The sequence below is a fragment of the Pseudorca crassidens genome, chromosome 11 (genome assembly GCF_039906515.1).
Source record: "Pseudorca crassidens isolate mPseCra1 chromosome 11, mPseCra1.hap1, whole genome shotgun sequence".
Lineage (NCBI taxonomy): Eukaryota > Metazoa > Chordata > Mammalia > Artiodactyla > Delphinidae > Pseudorca > Pseudorca crassidens.
In genome coordinates this window covers 22,541,723-22,568,248 of record NC_090306.1, presented here as the reverse complement: position 1 = coordinate 22,568,248, position 26,526 = coordinate 22,541,723, and the positions used below count along the sequence as shown (strand labels likewise).

The following is a 26,526-nucleotide window of genomic DNA, read 5'->3' as shown; positions in this document are numbered from 1 at the left end:
TTATTCTACACTTTTATTTTTGAAACATGATTCAAAATCGTAAAAGGAAAATAATAATGCTTACACAGCATTTACACTGGCACTGTTCTATGAACACCGTACATGTTACCTCAGTTTACAAGCTTATTCAATGGCACTTACTAGGAACAGATCGTATCATCGGACTAAGCATTAAGGTGATTCTTAAAAGGGATGGCATGCATTAAATGTTTGGATTTTTATGTTTATTAAAATTCCATTCACAACCATCATTACAAATATATTGTTATTCTCTTTCACCAAGTGATATTTTCCACAGACCTTTTCTTTAAACTAAGTTCAATTCTTCTCTTCATTTGAAGAAAAGATTAGTTTTATAGGCGTTTGTTTTCTTGTCTCTTGAAATGTTCCCATTTCCAAATTTCATCTGCCTATCTCCAGCAGCAAACAAACCCCTCTTCATATTACGATCTCATTTTTTACCAGCAACTTTTAGCAAATTTTTGTTTTTCACGAAGACTCTTATTTAGCAGAAAATACAATTCCTTGATGATAATTTCATTGTATGTAAAAGGAAACCATCTAAGATATGCATTCCCAGGCTACGCATATTTGTATTTTCTTTAAGAAGTCTGTTTTTCAGAAATCATTATAGATGCTATCAACTCATTACAGATGCTATCAACTGAAGCATTTAACATGACCTATTTTTCTTGAAGAAATAAAGACGTTTAAGGACTATAACAATACTACTAAATAATTTTCTGTAGAAGTTTTAGATCTCTTTTTCAAAAGTAAAAACTTCTCCCAGTTCTCAAACTCAAATTAGGTTATTTCACTTTTCTTAGTTCTGCTTAAAAGACACAATATAGAAAAGATACAATAGAAACGAAAAAGCCAAAAGGAAGCCATAGGACCAATCAATTACATTCTTAAATGCCTAGGGTTCTTTGAGGCTTCTTTGCCGAGGATAACCAAAACATAATATCCATTATTATCTGGAAAAAGATTGAATTAAAATACAGTAAGCTGCTATGCACTGAACCTTGAAGTGTTTGGGGAGAGGGTAGGCGTCAGAGGGAGATCAGCATTTATTTAGATATAAGTTTTAGTCAATGAACCAGAAACTTATCTTACCTTTAAAAGTTCCAGATTTCCCTCCTTAGCCATAGGCACCCCTCTTTTTACTGGATAACCCATTCGAACAGGAAGAGGTACTGCTGAGGGTTTAAATGGCGCTGCAACAGGGTAAACACTAGGCCAGTCCTGGTCAACAGCCATTTTCTCTGTCCTAGGAGGTAGTGCCTGAGGAATGTAAAATAGTTTAATATTTTAAATATAAACATATTCTTTAATTTTAAAGCAAAAAAGCTGCAATTAAGAGAAACATAAGAGGACTTACAACCTACATAAAATCTGACCTCCCACAGCTAATGTCGCTGAAATGAAAAAACACTAAACGTACCTAAATATCTCTGGCACAGTTTCCTTAAAACCAGTAGCAAGGATCCCCTTTAACAGCACATTTCCTTCGCAAAAAAATTTCTCTTATTTATTTACTTAGACTTTCAGCAAACTTTCTACATATTGTTTATGAAGGGGTAAGTAATGATATATTTTGAATAAGTTTTAAAACTTTGATGAAAGTCAGTACATGAGGTGACAGTGATACAAACTTGGAAATAAAGGAAATAAGAAAAAGGAACATAAAGAATAAGAATTCAGAAATAAATAAATTAGGATTAAACTAAATGAATAGATACATAATGAGAAATAATATGTTTCCTAGGCCCAGAGAATAACTACATGATATTTTAGTCAATCACATTAACATATTTATTTTTTAAACTGTATTTGATAGACAGAGATGCCCAGCATTCCCTTTAAACCCAAAACGAAGGTTTGAAGAGGCAAAACTAGGCAACACCCATCTAAGTAATATACATGTAGTATATGTCCTGGAAGCAGTTAATATTCCTGTGAAAATGACTACTCTATACAATTATAATTGGTGCCATTTAACTTCCAACTAATGTGCCTTTGTTCTGACTCCATGCTTCCTAAGTGACCGTATAATTTGGATTCCTCCATAGCGATACCTACAGGGTGAGACCAAACTGGTTAGATTAATGCATACATCCCAGGCTGCATGACTGTTCAAGGCATCATCAAAAATAATTCTTTATTCTGGTTTATATGTCTATTTCCTGGGAGTATGTGAGTGAGTCCACCTCTCAAAGATGATCCATTCTCAGGGAACTGACAAAAAGCAGTGGAAGACTAGAGCCAGGGCTGTGGCAGTCACCCAGTCAACAGCCCCTTGAGAAGAAGACTTCTCGTGCAGCACCCTTCTACCTCATAATGAGTATCTGCCTCACTTCAGAATTTCAGAAACCAGTAAGACAGTCTATACCAGAGTACATTAGCTGCTTACCTTTCTTCTTAGTGGCCTTCCGTATCTGGATGTTCTTTCTGTTGTAGCTAAAAGACAACACAACAGTTACAGAGAATTTAATAACACAGAGCTGTTCAACATTGTTCATGATCCCACAATTCTCACATAATTTAAAGTATTCAGTAATATAAAAATGAAACAATAATCCATTTTCTGTAAGTTCAGTGACTAAATCATTTTAATGAAAATGAAAATTCAGAAGTAGGTAAGAAAATCCAAGAGTTACTTGAATATAAAATATATTGTGATTGACGATATGGTGAATTCATCAACTAGAGCAATTATTTTCAGTAACTTTTAAGGTTCATCATCAAATAAGCTTACCTTCCCAGGATAAAATATCTAATTAGAAATAAGTATTTTACATCTTTAAAAGTAACTGGCTTGAAATATTCTAATATATACTTGCTCATATTTGGAATTATTCTGTTCTTTACACACACACAGACACAAAACAACCTTCAGTTTTCCTTCTCTACTGTTTATTAGCACTGCCAATGCTACAATAATGCCAATAATAACAAAACTCAGTTATTCCTAATAAATCACATAACTGTACAAGAGGATAAGTTACTTACATACAGTATCTACCTTTTAATATATTAAATTTTTTTTATTTATTTATTTTTTCCCGGTATGCGGGCCTATCACTGTTGTGGCCTCTCCCGTTGCGGAGCACAGGCTCCGGACGCGCAGGCTCAGCGGCCATGGCTCACGGGCCCAGCCGCTCCACGGCATGTGGGATCCTCCCGGACCGGGGCACGAACCCGTGTCCCCTGCATCGGCAGGCGGACTCTCAACCACTGCGCCACCAGGGAAGCCCAGTATCTACCTTTTAAAATATTAACTTATGTCTCTCTAAATTAATGTTTTGCTCTACTAAAATAATATATAATAACTGTATTTATTCAGCACTTTCACATGTCCAGACACTGTGCTAAATGCTTTTCATTATCTCATTTAATCTTATTCTTCACAATAACTGTAAGTACTATTATTATCCTTATTTAGAGGTCTTTTAGCCAAGAAAACTAAAGACCAAGTAGTCAGGGTGATGACAGCATAGCACAAAAGACCTCACATTCTGAACCACTAACTCAAGCTTCACAAGCCCCATAACTACACCGAACTTCCAGCACCAGGTCCCTGAGTTTTTCTCTGAACTTTCTGTTCTGTCTGTCTACAACGTGCCTCCCTTTCATCTGCCTGCCTTCTATCCCCTACTCCCTCTCCACTTCATCTCTTCATCTGACAAATTCTTATTCATCCCTCAATAGTAATTCATTGATTTATTCAAAAACTGTTTGAGTGATATTGTGTACCAGCAACTCGGAAGGCAGCAATGAACAACAGAGACACAGTCCTTGCTCTCACTGAATGCAGAGTCTGTCAAATAAGATAACTATTTAGCAAGTAATTTCAATAAACAGTTATAAATATTAATGAAGCACACAGCAGGGGACCCAACCTAGTCAATTAGTTGGGGAAAATATCCCTGAAGAAGTGGACTTCAAGCGAAAACCTTAAACATGAACAGGAAGTAGCCATGGGAACAGGCAAGTAGAAAAAGTGTTCTAGAGTGAGAGAGAAGATGGAAAATCAAAGTAAACAAGTTCTATATGGCTGAAATTTAAGAGTAGGGCATAAGGAGTGCTAAGAAAAGTGATATTTAATAGGTTATATATATATATTTTTTTTTCGGGGGGGGGTACGCGGGCCTCTCACCGCTGTGGCCTCTCCCGTTGCGGAGCACAGGCTCCGGACGCGCAGGCCCAGTGGCCATGGCTCACGGGCCCAGCTGCTCTGTGGCATGTGGGATCTTCCCGGACCGGGGCACGAACCCGTGTCCCCTGCATCGGCAGGCGGACTCTCAACCACTGCGCCACCAGGGAAGCTCTAATAGGTCAGAGATATATTTAATAGGCGTCTCAACTAAAACACATCATAGGCAGAGCTCTTGATTCCTTCTTCCAGTATTCCCAGTCCCTCTAAATGGTATCACCATTCATCCAAGTTCTCAGGATAAAAATCTAACATGCTTCCTTGAGACTTTTCCTCAAGTTCCATATCAAATCCGTCACTAAATACTGTTAGCAGTACTTTCAGAATATATACCAAATCCAACCACACCAGCTCCACTATTACTTCAATCCAAGCCACTATCATCTCATTTGGAGTACTACATCAGCTCCAAACTGGTCTCCTGGCTTCCACTCTTACCCCTGGCTCTCTACACAGCACCCAGTGATCTTTTAAAAGTATATATCATATTATATCACTCCCTGTTCCAAACCTACCAATGTGATCCCAAACTTATAACAAAATCCAAGCCAAATGCCCATAAGCCTTTACCAGATGAGGTAATTATGTATTTTTCTGGTATCTTATACTTCCACTCTTCTCTTTACCCACTTAGCTCCAGCCACGCTGGCCTTTTTTCTGTTCCTTGGTCACACCCCTAAGCTTGTTCTCACTTTTGAGCTTTTGCACTTGCAATTCCCAATGCTCTTCCCGCAGATCTGCTCAAATGTCACTCCCCCAGGAGTTCTTTCCTGACTACCCTATCTTATCTTATCCTACAGCCACTATTCCCCCAATCCATCATTCTCAAGACCCTGCTTTATTTTTCCTCATAGCACCTAACATCGTACTGACACTGTTTCCCTGTTTACGATCTGATTTCCCCCCAAGAATGTAAGCTTCATGAGATGAAGGGCCCTGCTCTATCCCAGTATCTAGAACACCACCTAGCACACAGTAGGAGTTAAGTATTTGTAGAATGAATAGATGAATGAAAGATTAAAAAGAGTGTTCAGACTAGAAAGAGCTACTATGATGCATTAAGGAATTTGTCTCAAAGCAATGAAAAACCATTTGTAGATTTTGAACATGGGAGTGGCAAGTTAACATTTGCTTTTTGCACACCTCACTCTGGCTGTTGTGAGAATTCAAGGTAGGAGAACAAGAGCAGAAAGAGAGACCAGTGAAGAAACTATCGTAGAAGTGAGAGTTAGTGGCTTAAACTGGACAGTTAGTAGTATGAACATTAGACATATTACAGAAAATATCACCAGGATAGGACCTGGTGAATAACTGCACGCGACCCCTCGACTGAGCTTTTCGTAACTCTTGCGGGCTGCTCCTCGGTGCCCCCCGCCCCCTTACTGTATTCACGCTTCTATTACAGCACCTCACACTGCACAGCACTTCTGGTCTACGCATAACTAGACTTTTCCACTAGATTCCTCCAGGGCAAGAACGGTATCGGGCATCCCTAAAATCTCTCTTGAATGAAGGTCACCTCAATAATGCCTACTGAATAAAGGTCAACCCCATTTGGTGGCATAACTAGCCCTGGAATTCAGAGTTGTAGTTTATTCTAGGACACTTGTACGCTTCTCTTAAATTTCGGAAAAATCCATGGTTCAACACTGCTCAACAAACACTACGAGCACCAGCAACCAGAGAGAGAGACCTGTGTCGGTGGCCCCAGGAGGGAGCATCTGAAAGCGCAGGTCACGCAGAAGGGAGGGAGAAAGCTCGCGGCGCCCAAAGGACCTGCAAACAGAAATTGCCTGCCAAGAACCAGGCGACACTCCGCACAGAGGGCAGACCCACATCCGCGGCTTTCCTACTAGGCGGGCCAGCGACAGACCGGCAGAGGACGTACCGGCCTCCCTGAGGCGGCTCTGGCTCCGCCACCGCGGCGGCCATCATGGGCCTGTATTCCGCCCCCCTCACTTCCCCAAAAGCCCGGAAGCGAAGGGGCAGACACTCACACGGGCTTGGTCTCGGAGAGCGAGTGGCCGGAGACACAGAGGTGGAAAAGGCTCGAAGGCTTCTGGCCCGCGGCTGCAGGACCAGGCATGCAGGGAACCGAGCGGCCGCCATAGCTGCGAAGACGGCAAGCGGGAGAGGACAAGCGCGCTACCGGGTCAAGGGGCGGGTCTGAGGCCCTATTGCGCAGGCTCGCCTCGTCTTGCCCCGCCCCTGGGAGGGAGAAACAGAAAACACTTGGGCCTGCGAATTCAGAGCCCGAGTGAAACGTGCAAGAAAATATCCCCCAGCATAGAGAAAGTAATGAAAAGAAAGTAAAAAGATTTTTAAAAAAAAATCGAAGCAGTCAGTCCAAAGACAATTGTAAATAAGGACCATAGGGATGGGGGAAATGTGGCTTACAGAGGGCAGGTGAGGGCAGAACCTCAGATGGCCCAAGAGTCAGGTAGTCTACCCTAAGCCCCTGCTTCTTCGCAATTGCTGCGTTTCCGCACTTTCTTGAAGTCTTCAGCTAGTGCAAGTGATATGCTTTGAGGAGAGAGGCAGTATCCAATAGTAATAAAAGGATGGCCTCTTGAACCAGACTAGTACTTGAGTTTAAAACTTGACTTCACCCTCTTTAGGATGTGTGGTCCTAATCAATCAAACGTCTGGGTACAATACTAGCATACACTGAGTGCCCCGTGCGCACAGGCTGTAACTGCTATCAATGATTTGGTTAGCTTGTTTGTAGATCAGGTTAGAATTGCAAAACGGCAGAACTCATCAGGACCTAGAAAATAATGGTTATCCTTTAATGAGCGCTCTTATTTTCTACCATAGAATGGATTAACATACAACTCTTAATAAAATTATCCTCTCTTCTTTTCAATCGGTATGTATAATACTCAAAGCACAAAAGTATGATAACAAGAACAACTGGGAACAAACACAACTGTCTCTTGGTAAGCATACCAAGTAGAGCAGAGCTGTGCAGGTGTCCCAGGGTATTCTACCTGTGAACATCAGGTGTGCCATGGGCATCAAGCAGTATGTGGCATGATAAGGACAAATACTTGTAATAATCACCATCCTCATCTTTTCTGACCTCTTATTATCCTATTATTGCTTCAAAGCAGAAGTATGGTGTATTAGGTGTGTATTTGTTTGCTAGGGCTGCTGTAACAAAGTACCAGAAACCGGGTAACTTAAAACAACAGAATTTTATTCTCTTACAGTTCTAGAAGCTAGAAGTCCAAAATCCAGGTGTTGGCAAGGGATGGTTCATTCCGGATGTTTTGAGGGAGCATCTGTTTATGCCTCTCTCCTGGTTTCTGATGGTTGCTGGCTGTTTTTGGCTTTCTTTGGCTTGTAGACACATCACTCCAATCTCTACCTCCATCTTCACATGGTATTATCCCCTGTCCTCCATTTTTAAGATTAAAAGCATGGCCTTTAAATCAGATGGGTGTGGGATTTGAATCCAGGCTCTGTTTCTTTGTGATCTTGGGCAAGTGCACCTAACCTCTCTGAACTTCAGTTTCAGAGAAAATGGGAACAATATTATCTTCTTGAGGACCACAGTGATTAGGTGAGTAATGTTTCAGAAGGCATAATATAAAGGTGGCCATTAGAATTAAGCTCAGGGTCAATGCAGCAGCCACTTTTTCTCTCAATTTTGTATATTTTAGTAGGATAAAGTACAAGGCCTATCCCATAGAAATTTAAGGACAAATGAGTATGAACCTTATAGAATTATTTCATATCCAGAGACTTCTCAATTTCTGAGCAAGATGTTAAGAGACTTAGTTCCTTGTTCAAACTGCTTATGCTTTCGTTTTACTCTCTCTCTAAGAGTAAAGTAGATAGATATGACTGGAATTAGAAGAGCCAGAAAAATACTTATTGTTTTCCCTGATATCAAGTACTATGAAGTTCGTTCTATATTGAAAGTTAAAAACTCACCTGTAATGCTATCAACGGGCAATAATGCTATGTGTTTCATGCAGTGTATAGAGTAAAGCATGTACTGTCATGTACATAGGAGTTAGTAAGAATAACATACTCTTTCAGTTAGAAAAGATCTTAGAGGTGCAATCACTCAATCATGATAGAAATCTTTTCATTAGCCTTAGTGACCAAATAACCCAGTATACTGTAGAAGCTAGGCTGGTTTCATGGGCTTGTGACACATACTTAGAGGAGCCCTGTGCTTGGCTTAATGCTCTGCTGTCCCTGTCTTGAAATTTTTAATAGTTTTTAAACAAAGAGCTCCATATTTTCAGTTTGCACTGGGCCCCACAAATTATGTAGTCAGTTCTGTGTAGATCAATTTTAAATATTAAGATTTTTAATAATTGGTATTTGAAAACTGCATTAATCCAATGACTTTGTCAGAGAGCTATTTTTAATCAAAACTAACTTTATAAAAAGTGAGTGAACCAAACTTCCGGTTATAAGATAAATAAGTACTTAGTGATGTGATGTACAGCATGATGACTGTAGTTAACACTGCTGGATGGTATATTTGGAAGTTGCTAAAAGATAGATCCTAAAGGTTCTCATCACATGGAACATTTTTTTTTTTTTGCATCTATATGAAATGATGGATGTTAACTAAACTTATTGTGGTTTTCATTTCATAATATATGTAAGTCAAATCATTATGCTGTATAAACTAATACAGTGCTGCACGTCAGTTATATCTCAATAAAACTGGAAAACACTAACTCAAAAATAAATAAATATGCACTTACAGAAAAAAGTGAGTGAACAAAGTATGTCTATTCACAAGCATGGTAAATTGACAATATGCAAATATCCAGGTATGCAACTCAAATATCCATCAAAACAGTATAGATTAAATACATTATGGTGTATACATACAACATAGAATACTACTTAGACACATACATCTTAATCCCAGTTGAACATTAGAATTATCAATACTTTAGGAGGTTAAAAAAACCCGTCTAGGCCTCTCTCTGAGATGCTGTTCAATTGGTCTAGGTGTGTTTGCAAACTTGGTGGGGTTTTTTGCTTTTGTTTTAAGTTTCCCAAGTCAACCTAATATGCAGGCAGGACTGAGAACCACTGATGTCGGCCTTATAAAGGATGAAGTGGATATAAATGTATTAGCATGGAAATTTTCCCACAATATATAGTTTTTAAAATGCAGGTTACAAGACACTTATAGATATAATTCCATTTGTGTAAAATAGTTTTCATATGCACTACACATTCTTGAAAGGTAAACAGTAAACTGGTATGGGGTGTTGGTGAGACTCCTGAAGACTTAACTTTCTATACTTCTGTACTTAAATTTTTACATCAAAATGCAGATTTAAAAAAATGAGAATACAGTATTTTTAAAATCAGCCAATGCTTCACATCTTTATTTTCATTTAAAAAAACATGGTGAGTCTGACATATCTTCCAGCTATTTATTTTTTTAAATTTATTTTAAAAAATGTATTTATTTTTGGCTGCGTTGGGTCTTCGTTGCTGCGCGCGGGCTTTCTCTAGTTGCGGCGAGCGGGGGCTACTCTTCGTTGCAGTGCGTGGGCTTCTCATTGCGGTGGCTTCTCCTGTTGTGAAGCACGGACTCTAGGCGCCTGGGCTTCAGTAGTTGCGGCACGTGGGCTCAGTAGTTGTGGCTCACAGGCTCTAGAGCACAGGCTCAGTAGTTGTGGCGCATGGGCTTAGTTGCTCCACAGCATGTGGGATCTTCCTGGACCAGGGCTCGAACCCGTGTCCCCTGCATTGGCAGGCGGATTCTTAACTACTGCACCACCAGGGAAGTCCCTCTTTCAGCTATTTATAACACGAATGTTTACAATTTGTATTAGACTTTTCAAACTTTTGGTAGACTTACACTTCAGTATAGAAAATGTTGTCACAGGCATTGTCTCCTTTGAATTAGTTGAAGTCATTCACATTTTACAGATAAGAGAACGAAGAGTTAAACCACTAGACTCTGCTCTTAAGAGAATTGGGACTCAAACCCACATCTGATTCCAGGTTGAAAACTCTTCTTACTCTGTTACACCACCTTCTGGATAGCTTACGCTACACAGCTTTGCTGCAGACAGGGGTCACTATACACACGGAAACGTAAGTTGACCGAGTATCATAACCTGCCAGGCGCATTCCAAGTAACAATAATTCTTGCTTGACAACTTGAAGAGATGTCTCTCGCACCTATTTTTCCCTGCTTATCGAAGACAGGGGGCTAAAATGGTTTCCTTGGACTTTTGGTTTCCTGGAATGAAGGAATGTCATATTTAAGAAGTTTGGAAATCAGCGTTCTAATTGTGATTATATTTCATCCAATCATCAGCCAATGACGTAAGCTTTACCGGCAACTCCTCCTAATCTGACCTCTTCACCCCTCCTCCTCTGCCACTTTGGTCCAGGCTACTCTTTTCTCTCCTCTAAATTATTATAACAGTTTCTTAGCTGCCCCCACCCCGGGAGCTGCCACTCTTTTCTCCCTGCAATCTAGTCTCCACCCAGCAATCCAGTGAGGTTTTTAGTGTGTAAGTCAGATCGAGGCATGTCTGTCCCCATATCACTCAGAGTAAAATCCAGAGTCCTTACAAATATGATCTGCTTCTCCTGTTTGCTGGCTCCTTCTCCGACCTCATCTCCTAACAATCTCCTTCCGGGTCACTTTGCTCCATCCACACATCCTCTGTTGCTATGCCTCAAACACATCAACTCCACTCCCGTGTCAGGCCCTTGGCACCTGCAGTTCCCTATGCCTAGAACACTCTTTCCCAGATACCTGCACTGATGCTCTCTCTCCATTCAGATCGCTGGTAAATTGCCCCCTTCTCTCTGAGGCTTCCCTTAACCACGTCATATAAAATAGCATCTCCTTCACGCTCTCTCCCCTTACCCATACTTAATTCTCCTTTATACCACCCCTGACATTTATTTAAATATGCATTTAAAATATATGTGCAAGTATTTGTTTATTGTCTATCTTCCACCATTAAGAGGAAAACTCCCTGAGAGTGGGGACTTTGTTCTTCTTAATGCTGGACTGGCAAGGCATGGAACAGGGCCTACCAAGTAACAGGTATTTAATAATCACGTGGAATGAACTGATCTTCCATGTACACTTTTAAGCATTTTTTGTTTTGTTTTTTTTGCTTCTGTCCTCTAGAAGCATAGAGGGAAAATTATGTTTCCTTCCCTACAGTGCTGTTATAATCCCACCCAGGCTTTTAAGTAAAGATGTTTTTTATACGTGAATACACTTTCCTTACTGCAAATGCTAAACAGATGTTAATCATTATTACGAGGGATAGTTAAATGGGTCACTGTGTTTAAATCATAGGTAAAGCTAACACTTGAGTCCTAGAGGGATCCCACCAAGGTCCTCTCTGTGCAGAGGAAGCAGCTTGGGATGAGGTGGGATCAGGGTAGAGAGGAAGAGAGCCAGGCTAGGTTTTGCTTAGGAGTCCTGAAACGAAACCGGTTTTGTAAATGTAATTAAACCTGTTCTACCCACTTCCCATGCACAGAAGTCAAAACACACTTTACACTTTCAAATGCTAGGCTTACTCTGTCAACCACACAATTTGTTTTTCAAATCGAACTTTAAGGGTGACTTTATTATCCTCTCTTCCCACTTTAATTGTTGAATAATAAATAAAAGATTAAGCTAAATTGTTACATTTTCCCTGAAATACAGGCAGGATTTTTTCTGTCCATAATCATGATACTAAGATGTTTTGACCCAGGTGATGGTTTTCATTCAATGTGGGGTCGGGGAAGAGGAGAAAAAAGAAATCCCATGAGGGGATGATGCAAGAGGATGAACTTGCTTATTAAAATAAAATATTTTTTTCCTTTTTATCTTACAGGCCAGTCTCATCTCACATAGCCAGTTCAGAGGATGCTAATATAAACCTTGCCCACCTCTCTCAGCCTGTCTTTCTGACTCAGACAGTTTCCAAGCAGTTCCCTGATGGAGACACAATCTTCAGTTTCCAGGATGAATCGTGCCACGGCCGTCCCTCCCGGCAGATGGCCCCTCACTGTCTCACGTTTGATACTGTCCAGGACAACAGTATGTCTGAGGTCTTCAGGCTTTCCTGGCACACCAAAGATGATAAACAGGCCCGGACAATCCTCTCCTATCAAGTTACAGAATTCTTCCAGCTTATCAAACCTACTTCTATTGCTGAAAGACCCCTCTGCCCTGGGTTCTGGATTGGAGGGGTCACAAGGCTCCGATTCCACAGGAGGATGAGAAGACATCTGTAGAGTCTGTACTGCCAGCTGGAGCCTTATTTGCTTATCGGATGCCCAAAATGTCCAAATCCAGTCCGCCCCAAACAGTAAGGCTTGGTGTTTGGTCATCTTGGTGGTAGTAAGCCAGTTGTCAATGCCTTTTTCATGGCAGAAAGTGACGAAGTGGATTAAGAAGATCTCATTGAGAGTGTTTGGAGCTGGGCATAGATTAGTCAGCGTGTCTTCAAATCCAAGATACTCCTTCAGTTTCTGGGCTGCACGGACTATAGCTCCACTGACCACCTCACAGATGCCGAGAACCTCTTTGCCGTCCTTTAGAGCCAACTGCTGCGATGGTTTTTGCCCCGTTTTCCCTGCACCCACTCAGCACTACTGCCGCATATCAAACAGGCGAACTGTCCTTTCTCAGAGTAAGAGTTTTGCAGTGAAGTCACATCTGCTAACATGGTCCCAGTTTTCTAACTCTTCAGGGAAGCATATATACACACAGCTAAACAAACATGTAGGTCTTCCTGTTGGGTGTGTTGTACTCATACAGATTCCTGCTGGTTTATTAAGTTAGAGATATTAACTTTCACAAAAAAACCATCTGTCTTTTCCTTGTATTCACTCTACTTTTAATATTTGGTAACCTCTTCCAAGACATGTTTCCTTTTTCCAAATTTTAGTTTAATTAAAACTAGTACTTAGTTCTTTAAAGAACCATACATATAGAACTCACTTCTTTCTGCAACTAACTTCTCCAAACCTGTAGGCAAGTCATTTCCCTTTGCTTTTCTGATATCCCTCTGCCATGAGTCCTCATCCCCCAGCTCAGCTGCCTGTGTTTCCTTTCATACAGAAGTTTCTCAAGCAAAGGCCTCAAATTTCTATGTGTTGATACATGCTATAAATCCTACTCAAACAAATTTATGGGAGTTTGTGAACTATAAAGAGTTGGTGTTACTATTCTCTAGAGCAGAAATAAAGGCTACTGGTTATTCCAAGCAAAGGAAAAGAAAGTAACAGACAATAAAAATATGAGGCAATTATCAATTGACTTTATTTCTTTTCATATGGTAATACCAGCAGTGCATAATATTTTGTAAATAAAATATATATCATCAAAAAATTTTAACCATATCACATATCATCAGTGATGTTACATTGTCCTGAATAAAGAATACTTGGCATCTATAACTGTCTCCTGGTATTTTTAACCAGGTTTGAATAACAAATTGTTTTTCAAATGGTGACACATATTCACATTAAAATAAAACACAAATACGGTAAGAGTCCAATACGGTTACCAAATAATGAATGATAGGGGGCAAAAGATTATTATTAGCACTGAAGTATTTTAGTTATGAATAAATAGTAATTTAGTATCACAGGTTCCTTGATGAAAAGCTTGGTAACTTGTTAGCTTGAAAGATCATACCACTGACATTCAAATACAGTTTATTAAGCAAGTCCACTGACATATACTGAACTACCCACCCTATGCCAATTTGTGAAAACCTGTCTTTACCACCATTGGCTATCATGAGTAATGATGAAGTACTGAATAAAAAATAGAATATTCTTTCTAATACCCCTAGAAAATAATAAACATAATAACAGTTTTTGTTGCAGCTTTCTTTATAAAGAATGTCTGGGACCTGTGCTACAGAAAAACATGAACTGCATTTTATCATCACAATATAGCCATTATGAAACTAATTTTGCAGGCTTTGAGTTACTGAACTCTGATTGAGACAAAATATTCAGACAAGTATTCAGCTTTTTAAAAAAAATCCCATTCACTAATAGCCTGAGAAATGTACAATTAATAACATTAGGAAGACTGTCAGTATTTTGATGTAATGATATATTTAGCAAAGAGGAAGATAAGAAGCTTAATACTGTATAGGGCTTTGTTTTGTTTTGTTTGTTTCTTCAGAAATTATCTCTACAAAATTTGGGGGAGTTTCTGAATGCATTCAAGTTAATAGTATTTAAATGTCCCTCAAATTCTCCCTTATGAGGTAAGAGGATCCAAGATTAAGGTTGAAATTCTTAAAAAGCTATTCAGCAATTTTGTGATGTATCCTCAAAGAAGGGGTATGTCATATATGCTAATTTAGTCGGCATGATCAACATCATTAAATTCAGTTTTGGAGAAAGAAAGATCATTTATGACCTCTCCAAGAACCAGCTGGTATACGAAAATTTTGATCACTGTATTTTTTTTAATGTGATCTTTTTACCATCTTCCTTATGTCACAAAATAAAAGTTCTATTTTCTATGTACTAAGTATATACATATATTTAGAAAAATATATAAAAATGGGACAATATGTGGAGGCACGTGGAGGTGTGGCTGGCATTTAGTGGGCGCACTGAACGCTTAAAGAAATTCCACATGTTGATTTTGAAAGCATATAACGTCCTGCTTCAAGGGCTGCAGTGCTGTCAAAAATCATTCCCTCACTGGTTACTGCTTCCCAAATCCTCCACGCTGTGAATGTAGATGGAAACACTATGGCAAAATACTCATATTAAATGCAACACTTTAAATATAATATATCACAGATTTTTTTTCTTTACATTAAATAGAGGAAAAACAATTATACTCTCATTCACCAGTGTCTTATTTGTCATGGCAACTTTAGAATCGGCACCTATTCCCTGCTTTCCATTTCCACTTCTAAACGAGAAGTGGGAATGATGAACAATATACAATCTGTTGCTTATTGTAGATACTGTGACTGTTTGAGAAATAAAGCGGAACAAAGATGAAGGGTTCCCCGTGCTCATCCAGGTGCTGCGGTCAGACATTTGAGTCTTCATCGGTGATGCTGGCGCTGGGGGAACGGGCAGCAAAATCTTTAAACATCTCGTCTTCCTTTAACATGTGCTGGAAGACAAGGAGGTGGGAGTCACGCACACCGAGTGCCACGCACTCTGCACCACCCGCTCTCCACTACACATGCAGTCCTTTGTGGTCACTCTCAAACTTATTTTTAGAAGAACATTTGAAATTCGTTTTACAACTTACGGTTAGATTGTTGATGCCCTCGGAGAATGCGCCTATCTGTCTCACTGTCCCTTCTGAGTCTTCCATCTGCAATGAACATACCATGACATGACTACTCATTTGCAATAATTTCAAGGAAAGGACAGCAAAATGAACACAAATCTAAGAAGAAATAGTGCAAGTGGTACTGAACGGGATAGGAGCAACAGAACACTTCTGTTGCATCTCCTCCCACTAATGCAACTGGATGTTAAAGATGAGAAGAAACACTTTACTGGCACATGTAGCCTAATGCTCTGATGTTGATAATGGCACCAGCAGACTGTTACTTAGAAGGCAATATTCAGATGCATGCCCTCATACTGAAAAGGCTAAGGAGTATGAGCTGTCCATTCCTCACTTGTTTTAATACACAGATTTCCTTAATACTGAGATGGTATAACATAGGTAAAAATAGCACAGGCTTTGAAACCAGCCGGGCAGGTTAGAATCCCAGTGATGCTACCAGCTCTTCTATCTTGTGTAAGTTACTTAACCATTCTGTGTCTCAGTTTCCTTATCTCTAAAATGAGGATAACAATACTCCCCATGTATTAGGATTACCCTGAACATTAACACGTTACATGCTTAGGGTAGTGCCTGGGATGTAGTAAGCAATCTGTTAAGTGCTCACTTTTATCATTATATTATTATCTTTATTTGTAGGCATTTAAGGAAAATGTCTTTGGTTAGTAGACACAGTGCACTAAGTTTTCATTTAGTGTTTCAGTACTGGAAGAACTTTTTTTTTTTTTTTGTGGTACGCGGGCCTCTCACTGTTGTGGCCTCTCCCATTGCGGAGCACAGGCTCCGGACGCGCAGGCTCAGCGGCCATGGCTCACGGGCCCAGCCGCTCCGCGGCATGTGGGATCTTCCCGGACCGGGGCATGAACCCGTGTCCCCTGCATCGGCAGGCAGACTCTCAACCGCTGCGCCACCAGGGAAGCCCAATACTGGAAGAACTTTAAAACAGGTATATAGGGTTACGTTTACCTGCTCTAACCGGTCCAAGTCGTCCTCATCATACAGGTGCATGTCCAAACCAGGCTTAAATCCTTTCTTAGATGTACCTCCTGAGGCCTGTCCCAATTCCATTGGACAAACATATTCCTCCCCATCTTCCTGTTTCTTCTTTCTCAGATTCCCAAAATTGCTGAAGGTAAGTTTCTTTGGCTTTAAAAGAAAAGCAAATAAAAACATCCAGGGACTTGATAAAATTCATATGAAAAGGACCAATAACACGTATACTTTAATTATTCACACTACAGAGAAAAGCAATTGGATGATTAAGTGGGTATAAGAGAAACAAAGGCATCCTAGGCATATGACTGACATCCAAATGTGATAAAGGATCCTTATTATGACTCTCAGAAGATTAAGCTTGTCCTCCTTATTCATACCAACTAGCTGGGTAGTCACTGTGAAAAGCAAAATATGCCAAGAGCCTTAGTTTTGATAGACAGACCTTAATGCAATGAGATTTCTCAGGGCTGAATTCAATTTTGCAAGGTTTTCTAATCTAAGATCAGCAAAAGAAAATGGCCATTACTGTATTTTCTTTTTGGGTGAGGCTATGATTATCCTTTATGCCTATTATGCTTCCATAACAGGACTGGTAACTGCTGAAAAGAAACCCGCTCTACTGGAGAGAGAATTTCCAGTGAGAGAAGAGAAACTCCATCTTTTCACTGGATAGTCCCTGAGACTATATGTTAAAAGGGGATGGTGATCAGGCCAACGCTGAGAATTTAAATAGAACAGAACCTCTCAGAGGTTTCAAATCTGGTACATCACCATTTTTTTTTTTTTTTTTTTTTTTTTTTGCGGTACGCGGGCCTCTCACTGTTGTGGCCTCTCCCGTTGCGGAGCACAGGCTCCGGACATGCAGGCTCAGCGGCCATGGCTCACGGGCCCAGCCGCTCTGCGGCACGTGGGATCCTCCCGGACCGGGGCACGAACCCGTGTCCCCTGCATCGGCAGGCGGACTCTCAACCACTGCGCCACCAGGGAAGCCCCCAAATCTGGTACATCTTTTAAGGGAGAAAGGGAGCTAAAGAGGAAGTGTCGGGTAGGTAAAAGTGGTTTAAAAAAAAAAAGTTTGTGGAGGAGCCACATCCATGGAGGAATCAATAAACCCTACCTCTACATTCCGTTAGCTGAGATAACGGACTCAGAAGAGCTCACGGAAGAGTGATTTAAAGAAGAAAAAGTGATCTGAATTTGGTATGATCCATGAATCCAGGTAAATCTGGAGATACCCATTCTCTGCTGGTCTACTGTGGATCATTTCTTTGTTTTTTTTTTGCGGTACGCGGGCCTCTCACTGTTGTGGCCCCTCCCGCTGCGGAACACAGGCTCCGGACGCGCAGGCTCAGCGGCCATGGCTCACGGGCCCAGCCGCTCCGCAGCATGTGGGATCCTCCTGGACTGGGGCACAAACCCATGTCCCCTGCATCGGCAGGTGGACTCTCAACCACTGCGCCACCGGGGAAGCCCTGTGGATCATTTCTTAATTATCTTTTCCTAGCTTGCAAGGCTGGTTAAAGATAAGTATGAGAAGAAATCCTCCTCTTATGCTTGATTTATCCATAGGATAACTGCAATCAATACTGGGCCCAAGTCATGGGCTTTCTGCATTGGCAAAACGTCAATTATAGAAGCCAACATCAGGTTCCTTATATTGTTAACTCTAATAAAATAAATGATTTGAGCAAAGATTCCCCCCAGAAGGAAACCTTCAAAAATGCATTTTCCTAATTACTCTTAAAGATGCATTTACCTTCAACCCATCCACAAAACTTAGTAAACCTCAGAAAATGGGATAGCCAGGTAACAGTCAAAACTGAGCCTCTGCTAAAGGCAACTATTAAATGGTAGGAGCTTGAACCAACCTTCACTTTGGCAGTAGCTGTTAAAAGTACATAATCTGGTAACTCCATGGCATCCCGTTTCTGGTGTTGGGCCTCAGCACCGATCAGAAGGTTGAAATGAGTGGCCAAATGTCTTCGCAGCAGGGTCTTGCTTGGTGGGATGTTCAGTAACTGAGCCATTGTTTCCACATTAAAACGAGGTTCTAGAACCTACAGGAAAAATTAAGATTCTTTAAGACACCAGGTATCATACATGTCTGCATTGTGCTCTATAATCTGCAAAGTTCTTCCACTTAGTTATCTCCAATGGCCCTCTCAACAGCCCAGTGAGATAGACTATGGACTTTGATCTTCAATTTAAATATCTTTTCTTTGTTTTGCCTAAGCTAGTGAGAAGTAGAGCTGGTCCTGACATCCAGGCATTACAAAGTTGGGGCTTCTGCCTCTCTGAAGTGGTACCTTTGGGAGCCAACTCCTTATGCAACATCAACGTGCAGAAATATAGTCCGTATTTCTGCAGGGATTTTAAAACATGATCATATGAGAGCCAGTGGCCAGATGTTATCCAACATGAAAGAGGATAATAAAAGAGAAATGGGTTTAAATCCAATCTAGAGTTATATGATATAAGTAAAAACTATGGGACAGAATACTCTGAAAGTAAAGATTCACTAGAAATGTTGCAGGAGAGTTCAGTTAGATGACTTTAGGATCATGACCAGCCAACAGGTAAGAGCCTACTCATTAGACTGATGGAAACACAATGATAAGAAGTCGGTTTTAAATGAAAACAGAGTTTTACCATGAGCCCACCATGGACACCACTGCCTCTGAGATTGGGGGCATATTCCGCCAAGTCCACGGAGCGCAGCCACTCCATCACGCGATGATTGGTCCACTGCTGAACCTCTGATGGGGTGATGCTATTCTGTGGGAACAAACCACCACCCAGAGCTTCAGTCACTGACTATGGGGTTCCAAATATTAAACCTACATGCTCCTTCTGAAGGTCCTGCCTCATGCAGCAGAGTTGTTCTACATCCCACTAAATGTTGATAGAGAAAAAGGTAAAAAGGTGTTTGCTAGTTTGAATTCTCTTTTAAGGAATCTGTGTCCCAGAGTTTTAAGTTTCTTGCACACTGATAAAGCAGTGCTTTAGGAAAGGTAGTCTTTACAGTGATTTAACTTTGGGGCTTAAGGAGGCAAGAAAATAAAATACACCCAAGAAAGGAGGAAGGAAAACTAAAACACAATCCTTGGCTTCACTTACACAGGTAGAACCATCATGGGGGGAAAGGAAGGAATATAGGAAGACAAAGCCTCAGAAGTAAATGAGGCTGGATTTGAGGCTCTGAGGGAACCAGATGCTTTCCTTCCCTGAAGGCTCCAAGAGGAAATGGGTCTTAGTGTCTCCACACGGGCAGTCACATGCACGGAATGTGTATGCTGTGTAAACCTCAACCTCAGATGCTACCTCGTCAGAGGGTCGCCTCCGCAGACAGTTTGGTTCAAAGTTATTGATCCTTAGGACTTGGATGGCCCTCTTGATACTGAGATGATGGAGCACGCTCATGACCTTCAAAGACAGTAAGTCATCCTGCAAAACAAAACAAAAAGAGGCGCTCACTGAGCAGACCTAGAGCAGGAGAACCTTCTCAGGGAAACCTCAGAAAACTCAATTAAAAGTAGAAGTGCACCTCTAACAATAGGCCTCAAGGGCTTGTCAGGATTTTCAAAGCTTTTATGTAGTAACAGAACTCTTTTTCCTGTGCTGAACAAAATTTTCTCTAGGACCCCAGTATACAATAGAAGGGAACCAAAGTTCATGTTGTCCCAACTGAAGCTGACTTCTACCTGTTCCTCTCTCTTCCACTGAGATAAGACTGTGGGACTGCACAGCTCTGAAAAACACAGTTTGAAAAGCACTCGCTAGGCCACGACAAAAGGTGACCTGCTATGATTTGATTTGATAAAACAGATAACTGAGAGCAAGCAATGTTCACCGATGACCAAGAGCTGGTTTTCTGAGCTAAGGCACATCACAGTTTGGGGGAAAACCAGAAGAGTGCTCCTATTACACTATCCCCCCAGCCTCGAGAAATCTCTGGTTCTAGAATATTGTGCTTTATCTAGCAGACGCTGTGAACAGTTTTGGAAAAATTATATGTTAATCGATGCAAAGCTTCTGGTGAGAAGCAAGAGAGAAGAGAAATGAAGAAGTTATATGTAGCAACCTATATCACCAAGTGATTCCTTTAAGGAATAACTTTCACCAGTCTGTGGCTACTGGGAACTTTTCAAACACACCAAATTATTTTAGAAGAAGGTAATTTGGGGCAGTGGGGGGCCCGTGTCAAGATAAGCACCAATCTACTTCCAAACACGCCCAGAAAATAAACAAGGAAAACATCCACTTTAGGCACACCTTACCGAGAACACATTTCTTAATACAGGAAAAAAATTAACCTATTACAGAGATAGTTTAAAAATAAAATTATAAAACAGTTTAAATCCTTAAGACTACTTACTGAGGAAAAATTATTTCCTGAATTTTTTCTAGATTAATGTCTTAAAAACAGTGCCTGAGGATAGGTTAGAAAGGGCATTTAACGTATTTTAATCTAAGATTGAGACACCCATTCAAAACGTTTCCATGTGGGTTATGCATAATGTTTACAATGTAAATAAAATGTTCATTATTTTAGTTCAAGGGATTTTAAAAGTAGGGATTTCTTTTAAATCAAGACACGCTTTTTTGAGGGGGGGATTTTAAAAAATCTTTTAAGTAATTTTAGATTTACAGAGGAGTTGCCAAAGATAGTACAGAGTCCCACAGACCCTTCATCCAGCTTCTTCTCATGTTAACACCTTATATAACCACGATATTCAGCAAAACTAAAAACTTAACACAGACAATAATAAAATTCAATTAAACCCAGGTTTTATTCAGATTTCACCAGTGTTTCTACTAGGTCCTTTTTCTGACCCAGGATCCAATCCAGGATACCAATTTCGAACAGACTCTTTGTGACTTAGGATTCCGGGGTCAAATTTTCTAAGGTGATTTATTCTTTTATAGCCGCAAAGGTTATACATTTGCCTTTTGTGATTTTCAGCCTCAATTTGCTCACATTCCCACAGGAACATACCCATACCTAGACAGGCAGGCAAACAGGCACAAATGCTCTGATTTCCTACTACTTTCTAACAGTGGAAACTTGGTTAAGTTACCCAATTTCTCAATTCTTTTGTTTCCTCATCTGAAAGCTGGGGATAACAGAGTGCTGAGAACTGAGTATTAATTATGAGCAAAGTGTTTGAAAGAGTGTCTGGCACACAGTACGCAACATGCCACACGCTCGTGTTATTTTACCTCAGTTTACATGATGTGCCCACCACGGTTCAGACTTTGGTTCAGGGATGGAGAAGAAAATGAGCTGAACCCCAAATTTCTTTGATATTGAAAAATTCCTAAAGAAGTTAAGTTAGCTGTTTGAAACTTTCAACTTATTTTAACAAGATACTTGTGGTAGTTGAATCCACAAAAGGCCGTTTAAATAAAAGCATCTTAGGCAGAACACTCCTAGTACCATGGAGTCTAGAACAAGTTCTCCCGGAACCCATCTTTCTCCACTGCCATAAAGTAGGGAAAAGTCCTTCTACCCATTGGACAGAGGCTAAAAATATGAAACAGTAATGAAGGAATGAGAGTGAAGGCCTATCTCTGCTTTACTCCAGTAAATCCAGCAGAACTGGTTTGAAGTGAGATGGGCTGGGGGTTTCAGGAAACAGTGCTCAAAAGTGGAAGGGAAGGGAAAAGGAAGTCCCAGTGGATGACAAGTCCCAGCCTTTTGAGTGGTCACTGCTTATAGGAACACATCCCTTAGAAACTGCCAGGGCTGCAAAACTCTACATTCTCTCATTTTCAACATTTTGATGACATATAATTCACATAGCATAAACTTCACCCATTGAAAGTGTCCACTTCAATGTCTATGTTATTGAATATATACAAAATCAACTGTTTGGATAACTTAGTTTCAGTTAGGTTTCACATAGCTTAAATCAGGATTTCAAAATTCCCAAGGCTATTGCAATCACCAAATCCTACAACTTCAACTTAGAAAAATATGCCTGCCCCTCTCCTCAAGTTAAAACAACCCCTTCAAACTCCAGTGGAATCACTGTGAAAACACTGTATTTTGCTTACCCTATTTCTGTGTTTTTCAGAGAAAAACAGTTTTATCCCCCCCAAACCCCAGGAGTGAGTTACTTACAACAGTCATGTAATGAAGCATTCGACCATCTACCCGTCCTTCATCAAACTGGGTCTTGTATTGGGGGAGACCAATATCATCCAACCATCCTAAGGATAGAAATGAGTGTCATTAATGACCCACAGAACACCCATTCTTGTGATGAAAAAGAGAAAACCATACTTCAAAAAGAGCCATGTACCACAATGTTCACTGCAGCTCTATTTACAATAGCCAGGACATGGAAGCAACCTAAGTGTCCATCCACAGATGAATGGATAAAGAAGATGTGGCACATATATACAATGGAATATTACTCAGCCATAAAAGGAAATGAAATTGAGTTATTTGTAGTGAGGTGGATGGACCTAGAGTCTGTCATACAGAGTGAAGTAAGTCAGAAAGAGAAAAACAAATACCGTCTGCTAACACATATATATGGAATCTAAAAAAAAAAAAAAGAAATGGTACTGATGAACCTAGTTGCAGGGCAGGAATAAAGAGGTAGACATAGAGAGTGGACTTGAGGACATAGGGTGGGAGGGGGAAGCTGGGGCGAAGTGAGAGTAGCATTGACATACACACACTACCGAATGTAAAATAGTTGGCTGGTGGGAAGCAGCAGCATAGCACAGGGAGATCGGCTTGGGGCTTTGCGATGACCTAGAGGGGTGGGGTAGGGAGGACGGGAGGGAGGCTCAAGAGGGAGGGGATATGGGGACATGTGTATGCATATGGCTGATTCGCTTTGTTGTGCAACAGAAACTAACACAGTATGTGAAGCAATTATACTCCAATAAAGATCTATTCAAAAAACCAAAACAAAACAACAAAAAAGAAAAAGCAGCTATATATGTGTATGTATGTGTGTGTGTGTGTGTGTGTGTGTGTGTGTGTGTGTATAAAATTCATTCATTCACTCATTCGTGAATTTAAAACCTCTTACTAGTGACCCAGTTGAAATCCAGCTTTCCATGATTGGTTTCTTCTTCGGATCCCAGGGCTTGCAGTGCCAGCTGGAGTTTCTTTCGATGAAGTAAATGCTTGATTCCAAGTTCCTGAATTAATAAAAAGAAACACTGGCATTACAACTCTGTCAACATGGGCTGGGTGCCACTGGCAAAGGATGCAAATTCCTCGAAAATCAAGCCAGCATTGAAGACCCAATAATTATATTAAATCAGAATACTAACCCAGGCTGTAAAATGTTGCTGAACAAAAGGCCCCTAGAAAGACCACCGCAGTTGTTTTAGTGGTATGTTAGATATTCCCCACTAGGCTCCTTCCTTTGCAAGATAGGAACTGTAGCATGCATAACAGAAATTCTACCCCTATTTTGTACTAAATGTTTTGTACTAAATGGGAAGAAATGTTAAATAGCTGGACATTAAGTGTTGGGCTCTTTTTTTCCCTTTTGCAAAGTGAAATTGAATTGCATATATTACACTGAGAAGACGGACCAATGATAAAACCACAGAATGGTTTTGAGAAATATGAACTGAAACTTTATTATTATGTCTATATAATTATTTTTTCATTAAAATGCCCAGTGGCTTAAGTGTTTCATAAGGAATCATTAAGACCAGGTCCTCCCTTTAAGTCCATGAGATAAAATAATCACGAAGCAGGAAACTCAGACTTTTTCTAGAATACTTACTGGCTCTACCCACTCCCCTTTCTGGAATATAAAACAAATCTACATTCATATTCCTTTCTCTCTCTCTCTCCATTGTGCAAACAAAATAGAGAAGCATTCACCTTCTCTAGATCTTGTTGAGAAGCCTGCAAAAGTGTTTGGCCAGATGCAATCCAGCGCTTGCCAGAGTTCAGGTAGGACCCCAAGCCCTGTTCCACAAGCCAATTGCAAACCTGTTCCTTGGTCCACTTGGCAAATGGCATATCCAAGTCACTACAGGAAAATGAACAATCGCATGAAAAACAATTAAAAGCCAATCCGCTAAGTTACCATCAGGGCTGAACAACTGCATATTCAATAGACATGGAGATTCCCTGGTGATACACATTTGACTATGGGAAGCCTAATTTTCAGTACATATTTGGTGGAGTAAGTGATACTGGAGATGAAAGCTCCCTTGTAAGACCACAGTCTTCATGTCAAACAAAACCACTAAAGATTCATCATGATTTAACATGTTTTATAGAAGAAGACTGAGTTAAACCAACAGCTCAAGTTATTATACTACTTTCAGCTAACGTTGTTTAGAGATTGAATTTACAATCAGAAAACACTAGGCCAGACTGAAAGAAACTCAAGTCTAACTTGAATTAACTTTAGTAGAATTACGGTTTCTCTCCAGATGGTATTCAATGAGAAGAGGGCAATATGCCATCACTGAGAATGAGAAAGTACAATCAAAGCAAATTTCTGCTTTCTTTTACTATTTTTTAATTAATTAATTTTTTTCTATCAAAGTATAGTTGACTTACAATGTTGTGTTAGTTTCTTTTACTGTTTTTACAAGTAGTGTTCCTGTTTGGAAAAAAAATGTGGCGATGAACAAAATTTTTTTTTTAAACGGCACAAGCAAGTCCTCTACTGTGTACAAAGAGAACATATGGCAAATGAGACTGTTTGGTATTTGAAGAAGGGCAAAGAGAGTTTCCTCCTTGATGAAACTTGTGCCCAGCATTCTGCCTGGGTGGGAAGGACCATGTGTAAAAGGTTTCTAGCCCATTATCATCTTAAAAGATTTAGTATCAATGATTTGTGCTATATATTTGCCAACTCCACCCTCTTTTATGTTGAGCAAATCAACATAGCAGTTCCAAAACAGCCCTAAACTGTGATAAGGGTGTAGGAAAAGTTCTTAGAGTCTTAATAGATAAAAACATTACACAGTCCTGATAAATTAAAGAATTCGGATAGAATATACGTCTTTTAAGTGTTTTCACAGACTGTATCAATTACTAATGTTTACTGAACAGTTATTATTTGCCAGATACTTAACACACGTTAACTCATTTAATCGTCACAATCATCTTTTGGGGTAAGTACTAATTCATACTATGGGAAACAGAGGCGCAGAGCATGGAAGTAATGGCTCAAGGTCACTCAGCTTGTAGGAAGCGGTGAAGCCAGAAATCAGGTCCAAGCAGTCTGTCTCTAGAACCTATTCTTTTTTTTTAAAAGTAAAGTACAGCTGAGTCAGTGTTGTGTTAATTTCCAGTGTACAGCAAAGTAATTCAGGTATACATATATATCTATATATATATATTACTTTTTCATATTCGTTTCCATTCTGCTTTATTACAAGCTGTTGAATATAGTTCCCTGTGCTACACAGTAGGACCTTGTTGTTTATCCATCCTACATATAATGGTTTGCATCTGCTAATCCCAAACTCCCAATCCATCCCTCCCCCGCCTCCCCTCCCCCTTGGCAACCACAAGTCTGTAGAACCTATTCTTAACCACTATGCTATCCCATCTTTCCAGAGCTATGCTTTAGAGTACTAATAACTGTTTTCTATGTAAAATTTAAGAGCCATTCTAGTACAGATGCTGCTGATACTTTAGCTCTGGGTCCTCACCTAGCTCACAGAGCCTTCATCTTCTGTACAGTTTTTCACCAACCACAGCCGAATTGCACTGCTCTAAAGATGATGGAGCCTTCCACAAGGCACAGCAGTAAGCAATGGATTTGACTGTCTAACCCAGGGTCAACACTAACACCACAGGTGCTCACGAGACCTTGATGCTTGGGTAGAGATGCAAAACACCATTTGTTTGACTGTTCTTACCTGTTAGATTGTCCCAAATCTCGAGACCAACCCAATCGGGGTCCTGCAGTTGCCCTTGTCCCTCCTCTTTTGAATTCAGGCTCAGACATGTCATCTGGGTTAAATGTAGTTGATTGACTTCTCCTAAGTCTGAAAAGAAGACACAGCA

The 26,526-nt window shown here is 40.2% G+C and overlaps 3 protein-coding genes across 16 annotated transcripts in view; all 3 read right to left on the bottom strand.

Annotated features, from left to right (window-relative positions):
- MRPS35 (mitochondrial ribosomal protein S35) overlaps positions 1–6,378 on the bottom strand; it is a 43,574-nt gene extending 37,196 nt beyond the window's left edge. Inside the window, exons 1-3 of one of the 3 annotated variants that reach the window (XM_067696024.1) lie at positions 6,214–6,378; positions 2,414–2,460; positions 1,117–1,284 (exon numbers count right to left, since the gene is read on the bottom strand). In XM_067696024.1, coding sequence (XP_067552125.1) covers positions 1,117–1,284; positions 2,414–2,460; positions 6,214–6,325 — 327 coding nt within the window. In that variant the 5' untranslated portion in view covers positions 6,326–6,378. Of the gene's footprint in view, positions 1–1,116; positions 1,285–2,413; positions 2,461–6,104; positions 6,146–6,213 lie in introns of those variants that run through there. The other 2 variants (XM_067696023.1, XM_067696025.1) reach the window with 2 other exon arrangements.
- A 2,521-nt stretch (positions 6,379–8,899) lies between these two features.
- Positions 8,900–13,980, bottom strand: REP15 (RAB15 effector protein). Its single transcript, XM_067698607.1, has 2 exons — positions 13,965–13,980; positions 8,900–12,807 (listed from the first exon to the last, which is right to left on the bottom strand). The coding sequence occupies exons 1-2, from the start codon at positions 13,978–13,980 to the stop codon at positions 12,089–12,091; spliced, it is 735 nt and encodes a 244-aa protein (XP_067554708.1). The 3' UTR covers positions 8,900–12,088.
- The window catches only part of PPFIBP1 (PPFIA binding protein 1), a 176,410-nt gene continuing 163,356 nt past the window's right edge, over positions 13,473–26,526 (bottom strand). For all 12 annotated transcript variants that reach the window (XM_067696005.1, XM_067696008.1, XM_067696013.1 and 9 more), the window contains 10 exons: positions 26,379–26,507; positions 24,376–24,526; positions 23,564–23,675; positions 22,639–22,727; positions 19,836–19,958; positions 19,164–19,289; positions 18,383–18,571; positions 16,485–16,664; positions 15,474–15,539; positions 13,473–15,332 (listed from right to left, as the gene is read on the bottom strand). In XM_067696005.1, the coding sequence (XP_067552106.1) occupies positions 15,246–15,332; positions 15,474–15,539; positions 16,485–16,664; positions 18,383–18,571; positions 19,164–19,289; positions 19,836–19,958; positions 22,639–22,727; positions 23,564–23,675; positions 24,376–24,526; positions 26,379–26,507 (1,252 nt within the window). In that variant the 3' untranslated portion in view covers positions 13,473–15,245. The remainder of the gene's footprint in view (positions 15,333–15,473; positions 15,540–16,484; positions 16,665–18,382; positions 18,572–19,163; positions 19,290–19,835; positions 19,959–22,638; positions 22,728–23,563; positions 23,676–24,375; positions 24,527–26,378; positions 26,508–26,526) is intronic.